Source organism: Trachypithecus francoisi, unplaced genomic scaffold, assembly GCF_009764315.1.
Source record: "Trachypithecus francoisi isolate TF-2019V2 unplaced genomic scaffold, Tfra_2.0 Lachesis_group17, whole genome shotgun sequence".
Lineage (NCBI taxonomy): Eukaryota > Metazoa > Chordata > Mammalia > Primates > Cercopithecidae > Trachypithecus > Trachypithecus francoisi.
In genome coordinates this window covers 106971683-106990904 of record NW_022681462.1, presented here as the reverse complement: position 1 = coordinate 106990904, position 19222 = coordinate 106971683, and the positions used below count along the sequence as shown (strand labels likewise).

Here is a 19222-nt window from a genome sequence, read left to right as displayed (position 1 = left end):
TGGATGGTGTGTGTGTAAATGGTGTGTGTGTAGATGGTGTGTGTAAATGGTGTTGTGTGTGGATGGTGTGTATAAATGGTGTTGTGTGTGGATGGTGTGTGTGTAAATGGTGTGTGTGTAGATGGTGTGTGTAAATGTGTGTATGGTGTGTGTGTAGATGGTGTGTGCATGTGTGGATGGATTGTGTCTGTGTATGTGCGTGTGTCTATAAATGGTGTGTGTGGATGGTGTGTGTGTAAATGGTGTGTGTGTGGATGGTGTGTGTAATGTGTGTGTGTATGGTGTGTGTGTGTAGATGGTGTGTGCGTGTGTGTGTGGTGTGTGGATGGATTGTGTCTGTATGTGTGTCTATAAATGGTGTGTGTGTGGATGGTGTGTGTGTAAATGTGTGTGTGGATGGTGTGTAAATGGTGTGTGTGTGTATGGTGTGTGTGTGGATGGTGTGTGTGTGGATGGTATGTGTGTGGATGGTGTGTGTGTAAATGTGTGTGTGGATGGTGTGTGTAAATGTGTGTATGGTGTGTGTGTAGATGGTGTGTGCGTGTGTGGATGGATTGTGTCTGTATGTGTGTCTATAAATGGTGTGTGGTGGATGGTGTGTGTGTAAATGGTGTGTGTGGATGGTGTGTGTGTAAATGGTGTGTGTGTGGATGGTGTGTGTAAATGTGTGTGTGTATGGTGTGTGTGTAGATGGTGTGTGCGTGTGTGGATGGATTGTGTCTGTATGTGTGTCTATAAATGGTGTGTGTGTGGATGGTGTGTGTGTAAATGTGTGTGTGGATGGTGTGTAAATGGTGTGTGTGTGTATGGTGTGTGTGTGTATGGTGTGTGTATGGATGGTGTGTGTGTGGATGGTGTGTGTGTAAATGTGTGTGTGGATGGTGTGTGTAAATGTGTGTATGGTGTGTGTGTAGATGGTGTGTGCGTGTGTGGATGGATTGTGTCTGTATGTGTGTCTATAAATGGTGTGTGTGTGTGGATGGTGTGTGTGTAAATGGTGTGTGTGGATGACGTGTGTGTGGAGTGTGTGTGGATGGTGTGTGTGTAAATGGTGTGTGTGTGGATGGTGTGTGTAAATGTGTGTGTGGATGGTGTGTGTGTAGATGGTGTGTGCGTGTGTGGATGGATTGTGTCTGTATGTGTGTCTATAAATGGTGTGTGGATGGTGTGTGTGTAAATGGTGTGTGTGTGGATGGTGTGTGTGTAGATGTGTGTGTGGACGGTGTGTGTGTGTGGATGGTGTGTGTGTGGATGGTGTGTGTGTAAATGTGTGTGTGTATGGTGTGTGTGTGGATGGTGTGTGTGTGGATGGTGTGTGTGTGTGGATGGTGTGTGCGTGTCGGGCCACTCACCACAGTTCAGCTCTTCCGGGGTGACCGCTGCCACTGAGCGTCCCTGGATGCGTCTGGGATATTCACAGGTGGCTGCTGCCTGTGCGTTCCCCGACTCCGCGTAGGTTTTCAGCAAATCTGCCAACCACAGGATTTCACAGTCGCAGTGAAGTGTGTTTGAGTCCAGTCGCCTGTGGGAAGGAAGAGTGGCCGGTGAGACACGGGGTGGGTGGGCTTGTCCATCCGTCCATCAGACAGGGCTTCCAGGTCCTGCGTCGGGAAACACGCGCCAGGCCTGCCAGGCTTGCGACACGGGGATGGGACACGTCCCGTGGTGGAATTCGAGCCCCAGTGCCCGACTCAGGGAGTGATGCAGAGACACACACATCACCAGGAAGAGCCCGGGGGTGCACAGGACCCCTGGAGGCACTAACCGGAGAGGCGTGAGTAGCAAAGGGCCGGTGCACACCCAGACATCAGGTGTCGAGTTCAAGGCGAAGGAGTGCACCGGCAGCACCGGTCAGGGAAGTTTGTGAAGTAGACCGGGTGGGAGCCACTCACAGAAATCAGTACCATGAGAACCACAGCCACAGAACCACCACTGTCACCCAACACCCATCATCACGGGCAGGACAGTTCTACATCATCTCACTCCGGCCTGAGCCTTCCCAGGGAGTGTGGGAGGGGAGGGCTGCATCTTCTGGCTGGGGTTCACACCTAAGTTTCCTGAGGTCCAAGCTGACCTGGAAAGTTTCCAGTGAGTGGCACATCCTGTCCCAACAAGGGAAGCACGGGCAGGACGTGCCTGCACCCTGGGAAAAGTGTTGTCTCTGCACACAGGGAGGAAGCTGTCGGGGGGCAGAGGAGTTCCAGGCAGCAAACACAGGCTACAGGACAAGGGCTGGAAGAGGCTGGCAGCTGGATGTGAGACTGAGAGGTGACCACGTGCTAGCAGCCCTCGCTCTCGGCACCTTCTCGGCCTCGGCGTCCACTCTGGTGGTGCCTGAGGAGCCCTTGAGCCCGCCACCGCTAGAGTGGACGCCGAGGCCGAGAAGGCACCGAGAGTGAGGGCTGCTAGCATGTGGACACCTCTCAATCCAGGACAGCCAGGTGGGACGGGGTCCCCAGGCCCCTCCTGGCGGCCTGCGCATTGGGAGGGGTGCGTACTGGGGTGGAGCTCACAGAGGTTCGTGCCAATTGCAGGGGGAGAAGCCTGGCCCTCCTCTTCCCGGGTGGAATTCAGTCTGCGAGGCAGGAAGCCGCCGGCAGGAAACACCCGCTCTGCTTTGCTATGGCTCTCGTTTCCACTCTTTTTCCTTTTTACCCAATAAATCCCATTTTTCTCACTCTTCAAATAGTCTGTGAGCCGAAATTTTTGTGGTCACGTAAATCTTTCACTGAACTAAGGAAAAGTCCTGCAACAGACATGCTCACTATTAACCCTGGATGAGGTGGCCCCAGGTCACTCCCCAGATGGGGATGGGATCCCGAGAGGTGCTCACCAGGGCGGCAGGGTGAGGGGCATCACTAGGGGCCGAAGTTGGCTCCAGGAGGGGAGGGGAGGCTACACCTCCCATCCGAGGTTCTCCTGGACATGAGCCCAGAGGGGACAGGAACACAGAACTGGCCTCATGACCAGAATCACCCTTTCCCACGTGAGCAGGTGCATAGCTCTCAGGTGAGGAGGCTGTGAGGAGGACAGTGTCAGCCACGTGCCCAGGACACCCAACCTGTGCCCACAGCTGAAGGTCAGTACAGGACCATGGGCCCATGCAAGACCTGGATGGTCACGGTCCAGTATGTGACATCCGGCCAGTCGGTCCTGGCGGAGCGGGCTGCTCCAGGCACCCGAGGAAGCACAGGATCCCCAACCTTCATCTGCTCAGAAGCAGAGACGGCTATTCAGGAGGTCTGGAGAGGTGGGGCAGCTGGCGTGCCCTCCTCGGCCTGGGGCCCCTCAGGGACATGAGGTTAGAGACTGCTCCCAGCAGACAGCAGCCAGGACACAGCATGCCCTCTAGATGCAGCTCTGTACATCTAATACAGCATCTCAGTCTGGGGTTGTAGTGTTCAAGCACCTCTAGTAAAGTGAGCAAACAGGAGAGGGGGACCTTGCCAGACACCCAGAGAGAGGCTGAGAACAGAGGGAAGGCAGCTGTCAGCATAATCCAGGCTGTTACCAGTCTGCCCTAAACTTGGCTACTTTCTAGAGCATTTATCTGGTAATTTCTTTCTACTGTCTGTTATCTATCAAATATGGAAATATTAATCCCATCTTCCTACCCAGCATGTAGTTTTTAGTTTGGCTTGTGATATCTTTATCTTAAAGAAAAAAAAAAATCACAAATAGTTCTGAAGGGCTACGTTTTACTCCACTTTATTTCACTGAATAGATAAAACAAACACCATAAGACCACTCTGGAGTCAGGCTTGTCTCTTGGCATTTTCTGTTTCTTTCTCGGTCTAGTTCATTGCATACACCCAATAATATTTAACTGAAAATAACGGCTCAAAACTATGAAGGAAAACACAAAAAGAATGTCACAACTTTCTCCGCCAGTAATAAAATGCCTTAATTACAAGAAATAGCTCAGTATAAGGAAAAAGTATATTAGGAGGCCTTAAAAAATGGATGGAATTACGGGTGCGGTGGCTCACGCCTGCCATCCCAGCACTTTGGGAACCCGAGGCGGGCAGATCACCTGAGGTCAGGAGTTCAAGACCAGCCTGGGCAACATGGTGAAACCCTGTCTCTACTAAAAATACAAAAATTAGCCAGGCGTGGTCACACACGCCTGTAATCCCAACTACTAAGGAGGCTGAGGCACAAGAATTGTTTGAACCCGGGAGGCAGAGGTTGCAGTGAGCCGAAATCGAGCCATTGCACTCCAGCCTGGGCAACAAGAACAAAACTCTATCTCAAAAAAAAAAAGAGGGTGGAGATCAGCTTCCTTAGTACGCTGTAGAAAGAAATAGAATACAGCACAGGAGTTCTTTCTACACTGGTTTTACTTCTACCAGTAAAGTATGCACTGGAATTAAAAATTAATTTGATGAATTTAAAGATGATTTTTTAAAAATGTTGGCTGGGCATGGTGGCTCATGCCTGTAATCCCAGCACTTTGGGAGGCTAAGGTGGACAGATAACTTGAGCTTAGGAAATCAAGACCAACCTGGGCAACATGGCAAAACCCTGTCACACACACACACACAAAAAAAAAAAAAAGAAAAAAGAAAGAAAGAAAGAAAAACAAAAAAACCCACAAAATTACAAAACTTAGCTGGGCATGGTGGCATGTGCCTGTAGTCCCAGCTACTCAGCTATTTGGGAGAGGCTAAGGCTGCAGTGAGCTGTGATCATGCCACTGTATTCCAGCCTGGGCAATAGAGCAAGACCCTATGTTGAAAAAAAAATTTTTTTTTAAGTCTTAATTGCCTATCAAAGGAGTAACTATTTGCCACATTGTCTGAGCCACGTTTTTCATTTTGCTCTCTAACGGATTCAATCCACCCTCCATATATTCTCATTCTTTCAGAATCAGACTGTTCCCAACATTTCACTACACTTGAAAAAGAACCAGGTGAATGGATAACAGAGAGAAGTAAGGATTTGCAGCAAAGGAAACACAAAAGGTATCATTATACTCACAATCTCTTCATAGATTCCAAGTGATTAAATGTCCCTGGTACTAAATGTGTAATCCGGTTGTTATGCAAAAATCTGTTGAAAGAGATTTTATAACAAACCAATTTTGAAAAATACGTCTTAAAATGTGTAGAAAAGAATATAAGCAGTCAAATATACATCAGCTTTTAAAAAATCTCAGTGATTACATTTATTTAATACAAATGAATCTGAAAACAATTTACTCCAGCAAAGAAATGGATTTTTTTCCTATTTTATCAACACTTTCAATTAAAGAGAAAATTATAAGTCCTATTTCCAAATTGTTAGACTAGAAATACGGACTTTATATCAAAACAGTTTTCAGGTGTTTGGTGGATATTGACCTTAATCTAACCATGCCAGTGACTGAGGCCTGGGCTCTGTGAATGGAAAGTCAAGGAACAACACACAACTCACAGCCTCTCAAGCTTCGGGAGATGCTGGAACGACTCTGGGTCCAAAGTTTCTATCTGATTAAAGTGCAGGTATCTAGAGCAGTTAAAAGAAAAAAAAAAAAAGTGTAACTTACAATTTATTTTCTTAGATCCAGATTTTTGCCCCCAATTTTTTTCTAGTCATTTCAAATTCAGATATCAATAGACAGCTCACTCACTAGACTTCCTACGTTGTATGAAAAATACATAAAAGTATCAAATGATTCAATAAATACAACTGAACACTAGGCACAGACGTCCACTCTAGTGACTGGGTAAAGGCGAGGGAGGCCTAGAGGTGCTCACTGAGATCCTCAACACCATGTGAGAAGGGCCTGACTAGGCCATTTTTGCTTCCAAAATATATGGAAAAAAGCAAAAATCTAAAGCATAACTTTAATGATAGCACATACATAAATAGGTGAATACCTTCACTCAAATCTTTTAACTCGTATGAATTTGGCAGGGACATCATCACACACTTGGGCAGAGAGTATACTGCCAGACACAAAGACACCCTTAAAGACCACAGAGGAAACACAAAAAGAATGTCACACGACTTTCTCTGTCAATCCCGAAGCGTTAAACAAGAGACCGTCTTTCCTCGGGTGTGTGATGGTACAGAACACCCAGTGTTTCTATTTCTTCCCATTTCACGTGTCTCCATACGTCTACAATTTATACTTTTAGATATAACTCATTCTTTCTAATTTTTCCTGAATACGAAATTTCTCGTTTTGAGAAGTGGGTTTTTTCCTCGTAAGTCAAACACAAAGTCAGTCTTCTCCCTGGGGTGCTCTGCTGGGAGATCCCTCCTGCCCACTCAGGCGTTCCCTGCAACCAGCACGCATTTTAAACGAGTACTTCTTCAGGAGGCCAAAATGAGTAAAGCAGCAGCAGGCCAGCGTCCACAGCTCTTCAGAACTCCACGAAAGGAAGAGTCTTCAGAACGCACGCCTGAGAATCAGGTCTGTGGACACTCTGAGAACACGTCACTGCCAGGGCACCAGAGTGCGGCTGCCAGGGCCCCCCATCCTGGGGCCAGCTCCCTGGGCAGCACCCACACAGGCCACACTGAGTCTCTGCGGACGCCTGCAGCCGGAGGGCCCCCAAACGCAGACTGTCCCTGCCCCTCGTCCTGGGACAGGTCTGTGCTCAGCACTCTGCGCACGAATGGGAAACACGAGGGAAGGAAAAACTGGAGCAGGAGGACAAGGAAAACCACCCGCCGTGGGCGAGCATGACGGGCAAGCACCTGACGCGGGGGTCCCGAGGAAGGCCAAGCCCTCCGTGATCCCTGGAGCCTCGTCTCTGCCGGGCAGTGTGCTGACAGAGCTCCTGTGGTTTTTTGGGGTCCTTGGTCTTTCGCAGCACACGCCCGTGTGAGACCCAGGCACCACCAACACATAGTGGCTGTGAGCTGCTCAGCGAGGTTTTGGTGCAGGCAGGCAGGGTGGAGTCTCCCCAGCAAAGCCCAGAAGGATGAGGAGGTGCTGACCGAGGGAAGGAAAGAGGGGATTTCCAGCCCCACGGAGAGTGGTGGGTGTAAAAATCCCTCCACCCGGACTCTGCAATGTAGGCTGGCCAGGGGGACGGCTGAGCGTGTGGGACTTGGCACCTGCTGCATGGGTGCTACAGGAAATGACGGGCCAGGGTACACAGGATTTAGAGAGGCCGGGGCCCCGGCAGCCTGGGGTGCCCTTCACCCCTCCCTGAACACTTGAGGAAACAGAACCAAAGACAGGAAATGACTCGCCAAATACACTGAGATCATCACTGAATTCAAACGCATGTTTCCTGACTGGCCAGGTGTGTCTTCTGTCCTGTGTCCACAGCTTCCTAAGGAGCTTTTCTGGATCAGGGATACTCCGTTCCCCCAGGACAGCATCTGCGGGCTCTAGGGCATTCCTGCATTCCGGTCTCCCAGTGTCACCAGGAATGCATGTTTGCAATAGCTCAGGGCTACAAAGCCGATCGGGGGAAGGGGTGCAGGTAGCCAGGGTCCGGCACAAGCTGCCCTCCCTGGACACACAGCCTTTGCCCAAGTCTCTCACTGAGGTCTGGTGGACTCGCTTATCCCCTCCCCAACAGTTCCCTGCCTGAGGGCGGGGGCCGGGCTGCCCTGAGGCTCACTGTACAGCGTTTAATGAATGGAACCCAAGTCACAGCACCAGAGACCCCAGAGCTCACCCAACCCTGGGTGCTGAAGGCAGCCTGGCCAGCTCATAAAGCCTCCCCATCATCCAAAATTTCAGTGAACACCTACTTAGTGATTCAAAGACGCCCTTCCTCGTTCAGCCTCAGGTTTCTCCCCTGACTTGCCCTTTCCTTCCTTAAAAATAACACTGGACTCACTCAGCACAAAGCCAGGGCCCCCCATCCTGGGGCCAGCTCCCTGGGCAGCACCCACACAGGCCACACTGAGTCTCTGCGGACGCAGAGACTTCCAATCCATTCAGGATCGAAGAACTGTCTGTGTGAAGATGTTCTCGCCCCCACTGGGTGAAATGCTTGCTGGATATGAGAGCTCGCTCCTTTGCAAGCTCTCCCTACATCTGGGTGTTCCCTGCAGGCCTCCATGTGTTTCTGCAATGAGGTGCACTGTCCTTCTCCATAGAGACAGACGATCTCTTTCCAAATCTACCCATGCCCTGTCCATGCTCACTTGAATCAACACACACTTGTGGAAACATGAGCACTGTGGGTCCTCAGGATGCACAGTCCGAGTGGTCTCTCCCCCGCACCGCTTGGCCTCACACTCTCTGACAACATCATTGTGTCCAGTCAACAAGTGACCTGTGACCAGAGATCAGCAGCTGTGGCAGGAGGACGTCACGCTGCATCACAGCAAACAGCTGCTTTCATCCACATTCCTAAAACCGTGACAACTTGCAACTCCCCAGGAATGGGCTCAGCTTGCTGAGTGAAAGGTGACTGGCTGAGCAAACAAACCAGGACAAATCCTCCTTTCTGCCAGGACATTGTAATGAAAAATCAACACGCTGACTTCACAGCAAAGTACGACTTCACGTGTGGCCAAGGAAACTAGGAGTGTTTCATTCTATGCTGCACACACTAACTAGAACTACAAGGGAAAAAAGGTTTTCTCCAAAATAATGGCATCACAATTGAAGAAATTCAGCCCATGTGTTCAGAGTCATAATGAGGAACAGTGAACGAGGCAAAGAGCCCTCTCCTCACCGGGCACCCTGGATATTTCCCCTACGAAGGACGCTTTGATCGGACTTGTACGCCTGCCTGTCTCTCCTCTAAGTTGTGACAGGGATCCCATTGATCTTACTGTCCTTGGCATCAGGAGAGCATGGCCCAGGGTCTGGTGCCACCATAGGGGAAACCAGTGATGCATCCTGATGGGTGGGTGGAGGGCTGGCTAGGCGGAAGGCGGGGCGGAGGGCGAATGACTCGCCCATGCCTGTTTTTCTGTCATCATGCACGTACTCCCCGCACCTCAGGTAGCATAGTCATGCATCATGCAAACAGCTAGCTCAGTCGACTGGTCCCTACAAGAAGAAAAGAGCCAGGCGGCATCCGAGAACTCAAGCATGAAGAGAGGGGGCACTTACAGTTGCTCTAGAGAGGCAAGTCCCTTAAATGCTTGCCTGTCAATTGACTGGATCTCATTCTTGTACAGATAGCTGAAACAAGAAACATTGGGGAGCATTAGCACAACGACAGGAGGTCGAACTTCAGACGGAAAAGAAGAATTAAATGGACACTGGAGACAGTTTTACAATTAATGACTGTATTCGAATGCAAACAAACCGTCTGCACAGTGAGTACAGAGTGCCTCTCCCAAGGGCTTCCCTTCCCTCAGATCTCAAGTGGGCCAAAAGCAACGGGTGCCGACTGAAGGCGATCAAACCGCTGCGACGGGATTTTCAGGCAATTCACAGACCTTAGACTATGGCTAATGAACTGCTGACAGCACATTTGCTTCAAAGCCTGAAGAAGATAAAAACCATTTTCCACAGGCATGCACAATGCACTGGTGGTAAGATTCTGTAACTGATGTTGATACATCTCTAAAATACCCAGGAATAATCTGGGGAGTAGACCATGTGAAGACCGAATGTGTCCTGAATAACTCGCCCCTAGAATCGCATTCTTAGAAAACAGAAGCAACAGAGGCATATTGGAAGAGTCACACAGTTGGCCTGGCGCTTGTCTTTGTGTAAAATGGTGGAAAATCTCAACAGAAGAATCGTATTTCTTAACATGTGACCTTGGAATGTCAGTGTCCATAAAGGAAGCTCTGCTGGAACCCGCCCACACTCGCGCACTCCGGACTGTCTGGGGCTGCGCTGGCGCCGTGTGGCAGAGCCGAGTGGCCCCGGCAGAGACTGTGCAGCTCACAGAGGCCTGGTCCTGCACTGAAAACACCTGCCAAGCCTGACCTAACAGACGGAGGATGAAAATTTCCACACCAAAGTATCACAATTCCAAAAAGAGCCACAAAACCATGTGCATTGTGCCCACCCATCTCGGACATGACTCGCCCTCAGCCAGTTTATTCACGACACAGCTCTAGGCCAGCAGCTTGGAAGAGCCCAAGAAGGCTGTGAATCTGTGTCTGTGCCCAGACTCGGGGAGACCTGCCACTAGCGTGTCTTAGAATCCCTGGGCTCCATCTCTGACATAGGCAGACGGGCAAGTCAAAATCTATGCTTTCCCTACTTGTCAAATTCAGGCAGACACGTCTCTTCAAAATTGATTATTTATGACTGGGTTTCACCTACTTGTCCCACTAAATAAACGACATTTTTTGTCTCAATGCTTATAATATTATATAATTCATATCCAGAAGGGCCAAGTGTTTGATTGTAAGTTAATGAACGTGTCTGGTGCAGGATCCAGTTTAACAGAACCAGCACTGCTAGCCTTACTTTACAACCCATCTAAGTGGATCTCACATCCTCCCTCCATGCACATTTGCAGAGGTGACTTCATAAAGGGTTATAAGCCTTGGCCGGGCGCGGTGGCTCACGCCTGTAATCCCAGCATTTTGGGAGGCCGAGGCGGGCAGATCATAAGGTCAGGAGATCGAGACCATCCAGGCTAACATGATGAAACCTCGTCTCTAATAAAAATATTAAAAAATTAGCCGGGCGCAGTGGCGGCGCCTGTAGTCCCAGCTACTCAGGAGGCTGAGGCAGGAGAATGGCGTGAACCTGGGAGGTGGAGCTTGCAGTGAGCCAAGATCATGCCACTGCACTCCAGCCTGGGCCACAGAGCAAGACTCTGTCTCAAAAAAAAAAAGAGTTACAAGCCTTAACACAAACCACCCAGAACTCCCCGGTGACCGAGAGCCCAGTGCCCACAGCAGAGGCCTGCAAGGTTGTGACTTCTCTGGGCTGCATGTGTGCGAATCCTTGAATTTCCACTTACTGCCTGGGCCTCAGTTTCCTCTTTTCTAAAATGGACAGGAATCGTTGAGATTAACGTGTAAATATATGTGTGTGTGTGTGTGTATATATATATATATAGCTCTTACAAAATGGCCCCGCACACATTAACTGCGGTTCCCATGGGAGTTGTTACTATACTTCTGGAGAAGGCAAGTTTAAATGTAATTTTCTGTGCCTATTTATTTAAAAAGAGAAACAAAAACAAAGTATCAATGAGAACATCGTTTTAGAGGCATTTTAAAAAATGAAAAGGGAATCTTTTTAAAGAATACACAGGACAACTGAATCAAACTGACATGTATAAATGTGTTTATAAAGACATTGGGATGTAATTTGTTTTCATAAGAATAGGTGGGTATTGGCTGGGTGTGGTGGCTCAGGCCTGTAATCTCAGCACTTTGGGAGGCCAAGGTGGGTGGATCACCTGAGGTCAGGAGTTCGAGACCAGCCTGACCAAAATGGTGAAACCCCGTCTCTACTAAAAATACAAAAAATTAGCCAGGCGTGGTGGCGAACGCCTGTAATCCCAGCTCTTCAGGAGGGTGAAGCAGGAGAATCCTTTGAACCTGGGAGGTAGAAGCTGCAGTGAGCTGAGATCACACCACTGCACTCTAGCCTGGGTAACAAGAGGGAAACTCCATCTCCAAAAAAAAAAAAAAAAACAAAACAAAACAAAACAAAAAAAAGCAGTGAGTATTGATCATAATAATAAATTGTGATTTTCTACTTCATCATAGAGTTGACCCTTGAATGAGTCCTAACTGTCTCAAGAAATAATTTCACTAAGAAATGTGAACTAAAGGGAAGGCTTATGACTTACTAGAAGTAACTGGAGTTCCAAGAAATAAGAACTACTCAGCCTCTACAAGTATACTCTGGTACTGACTCCATATAGAAGGCTGAAATAATCAATAAACTTCAGGAGAGTTCTTCAGCATTTAGGTTGTACACAGTTTAAATCACAGCATTTAAGTCTTACACAGTTTCCTAAATCAGCACTTATCAAATGTTCTCCACCAATGAGCGCTGAGGAGGCGGAGGCTGCCGTGCTGTGGAAAGGGGACCCCGGGCCTCTCTGCACAGCTTCCCTCCTCTGCCCTGGTCTTTAGTCCATTTCTGAGTCATGACCCACCAGTCTGTGCTCCCTCCACCCCAGTGATCTGTGTCCTCCGCCGCCAGGGACACTGCAGTTTGCTACCGAGGGAGCGAGGGAAGAGTGTGGAGTGCAGGCGCTCAGAGAGCTGCTGTGCAGCAGATGAGGTCGGACGAGGGTCATTGAAAAGAGATCAGTGAAAACAGAGCATCCCAACAACTCCACTTTGAACACGTTTGCTGAGTGCATAGTAAGTTGCTCTTAATAATTCAAAACCAGTGACAAAAAATAAAATATTAAAAAACCTGTTAAACCTATTAAACACACATATACACACACAAGGAATGCTGGCTATCAGCTGACCGGATCTACTTTCCAGGAAACAAAAGCCCTCTTCTGGAACTTGCACAACACTCGAAATACAAAAAAAAAAGGGGGGGGGCGGAAATAAACCAATAAAAGGTCTGTCTCTCATTTTAGAAATGTGGGACAAGGCTAAGTCATGTTTATATGAAATTAAAAATTAACGTCTTATGCCACAATGATGGAGGTGAGAGTGTAACACTGTGTATGTAACACAGTGTATGTAACACTGACAAATATCTTCACAGAGGGAATGTATTTTAATAAAGAGTTAAAGGCAGCTCTGTAATTAACAGTCACAGACACAGCTAGAATCAAAACAGATTTCAGAGTATACATCAACAATAACAAGACAACTTTGTTTTAAGAATCAAAAAACCTAGAGCATTAGGACAAACACCTAATGCACGTGGGGCTTAAAACCTAGATGACGGGTTGATGGGTGCAGCCCAGCACCATGGCACGTGTATACCTAGGTAATAAACCTGCACGTTCTGCACATGTAGCCCAGAACTTAAAGTAAAATAAAAAACAAATCAAAATAACTTAAACATTTTTAGGTTCACGTATGATAAAAACTTCCAGTAAAAATGGCTGAAATAAATAATTTTCATTAAAAATCGCTCTCTTTGGAAAGTGACTAAGTCTTAAAAGAATAATCTTCTAAAAGCACATGACACACCCTTCTCCTCTGAGTGTTTTTCTTCAACCTTTCCAATTTTAGAGCAAGTACGTGTGTGACTGAGACCAAACCAGGAAGCTCATTTTCTAAACTGCAAAACTGATCTCAACGAGCAAAAGACGTGTTAAATGAAAATAAATAGATTAAACTCAGTTTTAAAAAGTGAAATAAAATTTGCACAAAAATAAGAGGTGAAATCACTTAGCGGAAGACAAGAAAATCTGCAGGAATGAGTGACATTCCACCGGGGTGAGTTATTTCGATTTTACATGTCACCTGCAGCAGGAAAGACAACTGGAAACTATTTTGATAGCTGATATTCTGCAACACACCTGTCAGCTGTTCATATCAGCAACTCACTTGGCATCACTTTCCCCTCTGGAAGCATTCTCATTATTTCTAGAGCGATTTTCAAAGGCTGTGCATTTTAATTTTATGCAATCCACTTTACTAAGGCTTAGTGATGAAACATTAAAAATCACATAATGTAGCACTTTATATCAATGACAACCTGCTTTTATAATCCCAGCTAAATTTTTACTCACCTTCTGAAAATAAAACCTCTTTTAAATGAATGTATTTACAATAATTCATAAACAGCACAAAATTTAGCTCTATTTTTAAGTAATCTAAATATAACCGTAAGCTTTTAGGTTAAAGAACTGATCATTAACTTACAGATATTTTAAATTTTCCAAGTCTTCAAATGCTCCACTAGGGATCCTCTTGATCTGATTATTATTGAGAAGCCTATGAAACAGAGTCAATAAGAATTTTGAAAAACAACAGAAAACAAACTTCAAAGTTGTGTTAAAACATTCTGACAGCCTTGGAAAAGGCCATGTAACAATTCAGTTCCAGACTTGCCATCAACATTCAATGAACGCTGAATTCACAGGACAAAACACAGCTTTAGCGTTTAACCATCATGGTAGAAAAGCTGCTCTGTAATGCTGTCCATACTCCACGGTTACCACCTTTTGATACAGGGGAGAAAAAATTCCTTCCCTCCTATAGAAAGGAGTTTGTATCTTTACCCTGCTGTCTCTTAGGTTTTCTGTTTTAGCCAGGACTGTGGCCAGTGCTAAGGCAGTCATGGTGGGAGGGTGGTGTGGGCGGACAGACGTGCCAGGAAAGGTGGGCCCTGTGGCCCGTGCTCCATTCATGTGCACAGACAAGCGCCTGGGGTGACAGGCCCCAGGCCCCTTGTTCTCCAGGGTCAACAGTGGATAGGCAGCCCAGGCAGTCCCATGTTCCCCATGACCCTGCCCTTACGCCACTGTGCTCAGTCCTGGTGCAGAAGGGAACCAGCTTCCACTGCACTGGGCATGCCCTGCAGAGCCAGAGGTCTGCACAGCAACACTGGACCTGGCCCTGCCTGCTCCCTCCGGGCATCATGGGACTGCCTTGAACCCTCACTTCAGTCCACTCCACGCTCAGAAGCAGCACTGTCCTGCTCAACCTTGCCACAGAGGAGGTGCAGGAGCACACAGAGGTCAGCCTGACCCAGCAAGGGCAGAGTGATTCTGGAGCAAGTGACCCACATGAAGGCCAGGGACAAGTTTTGCAGTCGGTCAGCATGGGTCCCAATCAACATGCAATGGACAGGCACACAGCCATGAGACGAGAAACACAGTGGCCAGTCCTGGCATTCGCAGTCCTGGCATTCAGGAGCATTTTTCAGCCTCACTTTCCTGTTTTACTTTTCCCCACCCATGCCCACTGATTGTGGACGATGAGTTCTACCCACAGGTAAATAATGTAATGACTTCTATTTTTCTATTAGTTTCCAATAGAATATTTCCACTCACAATGTGTTCAAGTTCCTCAGCCGCCTGAATGCCCCAGGTTGGATCTCTCTGATTCTGTTAAAGCGAAGATCTCTGTGAAGAAACAAGAAAGGTATTATTATGTGAAAAAAAAAAATCTACAAACATTGCTACACCTTTGCTGTTCTTACTCACTTTCAAAACAGTGACAATGCATTTAAAATATTCAACCATCTAGTTCACTCGTTAAATAAGTCTTCTTTTTCACTGAGGCTAATAAGTGTACAAATATTTATCTGAATGGTGGAACAACAGTCTCACATTACAGAATTTTTAAAAACAGTAATTATGGGGAGAAAAATTACATAAACTACCTAAACACCCTATCTTTGGCAAACCACTGGAAAATGTCATGTTGATAAGTCTTAGGATAATAAACAAAAGTTAGGTGTGATGGCATTCAAGAAGACAGTCGCACCACCTGTGGAACTGAGTAAACACCTTAGAGTTTACTCCAGTGATTTCATGAGCTGGAATTCGGCTGTTCCTTAGTCAATGACCTCAAGTGTTACCTTCATGAGATTTAAACTGAATGTCTCAAAACCACGAATGTGAATTCAGCTAACTGGGAAAATAAGCTTTCTCACATATGGTTTTTACCCTAATGGTTCCAAACAGGTATTTTCATTAAATTAAACTTCCACTGTTATTTATTTATATTTATTTATATTTCAGGGGTGGAGAGAGGATCCGAATAGCCCATGAGAGACCAGAGAGCACACCAGAACCGACACAGACTGAATCTGGTGCTGGAAGGAGAAACACTTCGATTCTTGATGATCTGATGCTCAGGCAGAGCAAGCTGGGAGGCCCCGACCACAGAGGCCATGGGCCGGGGGCAGCAGCATCAGGCAGAGCAAGCTGGGAGGCCCCGACCATGGAGGCCACGGGCAGCAGCATCAGGCAGAGCAAGCTGGGAGGCCCCGACCACGGAGGCCATGGGCCGGGGACAGCAGCATCAGGCAGAGCAAGCTGGGAGGCCCCGACCACAGAGGCCATGGGCCGGGGGCAGCAGCATCAGGCAGAGCAAGCTGGGAGGCCCCGACCACGGAGGCCATGGGCCGGGGGCAGCAGCATCAGGCAGAGCAAGCTGGGAGGCCCCGACCACAGAGGCCATGGGCCGGGGGCAGCAGCATCAGGCAGAGCAAGCTGGAAGACCCCGACCACGGAGGCCACGGGCAGCAGCATCAGGCAGAGCAAGCTGGGAGACCCCGACCACGGAGGCCACGGGCAGCAGCATCAGGCAGAGCAAGCTGGGAGGCCCCGACCACAGAGGCCATGGGCCGGGGGCAGCAGCATCAGGCAGAGCAAGCTGGAAGACCCCGACCACGGAGGCCACGGGCAGCAGCATCAGGCAGAGCAAGCTGGGAGACCCCGACCCCAGAGGCCACGGGCAGCAGCATCAGGCAGAGCAAGCTGGGATCAACACTGCCATCAACATTCAATGAACGCTGAATTCACAGGACAAAACACAGCTTTAGCATCTAACCATCACAGTGGAAAAGCTGCTCTGCAATGCTGTCCACACTCCACGGTTACCACCTTTTGATACAGGGGAGAAAAAATTCCTTCCCTCCTATAGAAGGGAGTTTGTATCTTGATCCTGCTGCCTCTCAGGTTTTCTGTTTTAGCCAGGACTGTGGCCAGTGCTAAGGCAGTCATGGTGGGAGGGTGGTGTGGGCGGACAGACGTGCCAGGAAAGGTGGGCCCTGTGGCCTGTGCTCCATTCATGTGCACAGACAAGGGCCTGGGGTGAGAGGCCCCAGGCTGCTTGCTCTCCAGGGTCAACAGGCCACGGGCTGGGGGCAGCAGCATCAGGCAGAGCAAGCTGGGAGACCCCGATGACGGAGGCCACAGGCCGCGGGCAGAGGCAGCACAGACAGTCAGGTCAGAGGCCTGAAGGCAGCGACAGGAAGTGCAGACATGCAGAGGCGTCCGCTCTACCCTTGTAGACAGCCCATCCCAGCTTGAATTAAAACTATAAATTGAACAAGTATAGAAACCACTGAAAAATAAACAGAAAGACCAATTTCTTTATCAAATACTCAGGAATATTAAAATTCCTTACGCATAGGTCCAATCCCTTTTCATATCGTCCAGCAGGGATTGGTATGGGTTGAACTGTGTCTCCCCGAAATCCACTGGGCTCACACCCAGGGCCTCAGACGTGACTATGTTTCGTCCTTAGGGCATATCATAGGTAAGGTCAGGGCATTAGGGTATCATAACAGAAAATGTTTATAACCTTCTAAGGAATCTGATTACCCTACACCAATCACTGTCAGTAGTTTGTAGAACATAAACTAGTTCTACAAACTAAGTTCTAGTTTATGGTTCAATAAGATACTTCAAAAAAAGTATCTGTGTCACTGACAGTAACAGCGTCCAGCCTAGAGGTCAGCGAATTAAATGTGGGCCCCCGTGCTGTGGGTCAAGTTCTCCCGGAGGAGAAGGGGAAGGCGGCTCCCCTCTGCCCATCTGGCTCTCCTGGGCATCATTCCACACTGTGCCCTCGCACGTGGGTTCGCTTTCCTCAGTGATACCCACTGTCCACCAACAGTCTCCTCACATACACCCTCCCCTTGCACTGACATGCTCCTTTTTAAACAGATGAGATTTAAATGTACATTCCTACTCAAAATACCACTAGTGGCTCCATGTACTGTCCACATAGGAGCTGCTGAAAGTCAGAGGCACCGAAACTGGGAGGTGTTGCTGGAGGAAGACACGGGAGGGGAAAGCAGCCATCCAGGATGCTCACTCATTCCGTACAGAAAACACAGATCAAGTACAGATAAGGAGAGAATTCTGACCAGCTACAATTTCGGGATAAACAAATGATTGCAAAGAAGCTTCTGTACCTGAGACACAGCAAGCTGAGGGGCTACCCAGCATTTAACAGGTAAGAAAGGCTGTCCTGGAAGGCTGAGCCATGCATCACAGCTTAGAGCAGAAATCAACCCCAACCACATCTAATCCAGAAACCAAGCTGCTCCTCCAGGGCAGAGGATGGGGTGAGCCCCACTTGTTCTAGCTCCTCATTCCCCATGGGAACCCACACTCAAGGCACAGAGAAGGCAGCGGCAACAGCATGGAAGCTGGAAAGCAAGATGTGGACTTGGCTCCTGGAGCCTGGGAAGACTGCAGGAAGGGCTGCAAAACCACCCTCCTGACGACATGCAGGCCTTTCCCCAGATCTCAAGTCGGTGCCACCAAAAACCTCTAGAGTGATGGACAGAGAGGTGCTGTCCCACACACAAGCCCCTGTGCCCTGGGTCTGAGCACCTGAGCAGTGGCCAGTGTTGAGTAAACGCGCAAAACTCACACTGGATCTCAAGGACTTCCTACAAACAAGTAGAACATAAATACATCTTCAATAAAGGTTTATATTGAGTGCATGCTGAAACATGTACAAGTCTGGCATGCAGAGTTAAATAAAACTTTTTTTAATTAACTGTTTCTCATTTTTTCAGGAAGTGCCCAGAAAATGTTAAATTACATAAGTAGTTCTCATCATATTTCTGTGGGATGGCACTGGTTGAGGTTAAGGGGACCATTTCACAACCTGCTCACAAGCAGTTAGACCTCCCACCACGTTCTTAGGCAGACCACTAAAAAATACTTCTACTATGAAGAGGGTAAAACAGAGGGTCCCCTTTACTGCAAAGGGGGTTATCTTAGGCGACAAAGTGAAACAATAAAAAAAAAAAACCAAACTGAAATTCTAGAACTGAAAAATGTAATAGCTGAAATGAAAAGCTCATTGAATAGACTTAACATATTGAATACTGCAGAGGGGAGAGGACTTGGGAGCTACTCAACATTAGAAATGATCTAATCTGAGGAACAGGATGAAAAAACACTCACACACCAATATTTATACACGCACATATTCATCTGCATATGTGTGTGTTTACATTTTCTGTCTGATACCACAGCACATGAAAGGAGCTAGAAAGATTTGTCACCAAACAGGAGCGTGTGTTTGGGTGGGGTGACTTACAACACAGCTACATCTGCACACGTTACCGGAAGGGACTTGGAGCTGCCTCAGAAACCCTCCTGTTCCAGAGCAACAGAAAGGGCACAGGGTCCAGGTTGTTGCGGCTCCATCCCCAAGAGACAAGCTCAGGGCATGAAGACACCACAGACACAGGAAGCCAACGTTCGTTTCAAATATGAACCCCAACTTCAAGGTCATGAAGACAAATGCAAGGGCTGATTTTTGCCTGAATATTTCTCACTTGCAAGATTCTAGAGAGGTCAGGAGGGATCTGCCCTCCACAGAGCAGCCAGGATTCCGCTAAGCACTGCTCCGTGGCACAAGTGCTTGGGAGCCTGTTAGAAAAGCAAATTCTGGGCCCCGCCCCCAAATCGCCAGAATCAGAAACTCTGGG

General features: G+C 48.0%; 1 protein-coding gene across 3 annotated transcripts in view; it reads right to left on the bottom strand.

The window, feature by feature from the left end:
• PXDN (peroxidasin) overlaps positions 1 to 19222 on the bottom strand; it is a 111141-nt gene that overhangs the window by 49433 nt on the left and 42486 nt on the right. For 2 of the 3 annotated variants that reach the window (XM_033176690.1, XM_033176692.1), the window contains exons 2-7: positions 14808 to 14879; positions 13675 to 13746; positions 9017 to 9088; positions 5416 to 5487; positions 4981 to 5052; positions 1353 to 1522 (exon numbers count right to left, since the gene is read on the bottom strand). In XM_033176690.1, coding sequence (XP_033032581.1) covers positions 1353 to 1522; positions 4981 to 5052; positions 5416 to 5487; positions 9017 to 9088; positions 13675 to 13746; positions 14808 to 14879 — 530 coding nt within the window. The remainder of the gene's footprint in view (positions 1 to 1352; positions 1523 to 4980; positions 5053 to 5415; positions 5488 to 9016; positions 9089 to 13674; positions 13747 to 14807; positions 14880 to 19222) is intronic. The other variant, XM_033176691.1, reaches the window with a different exon arrangement.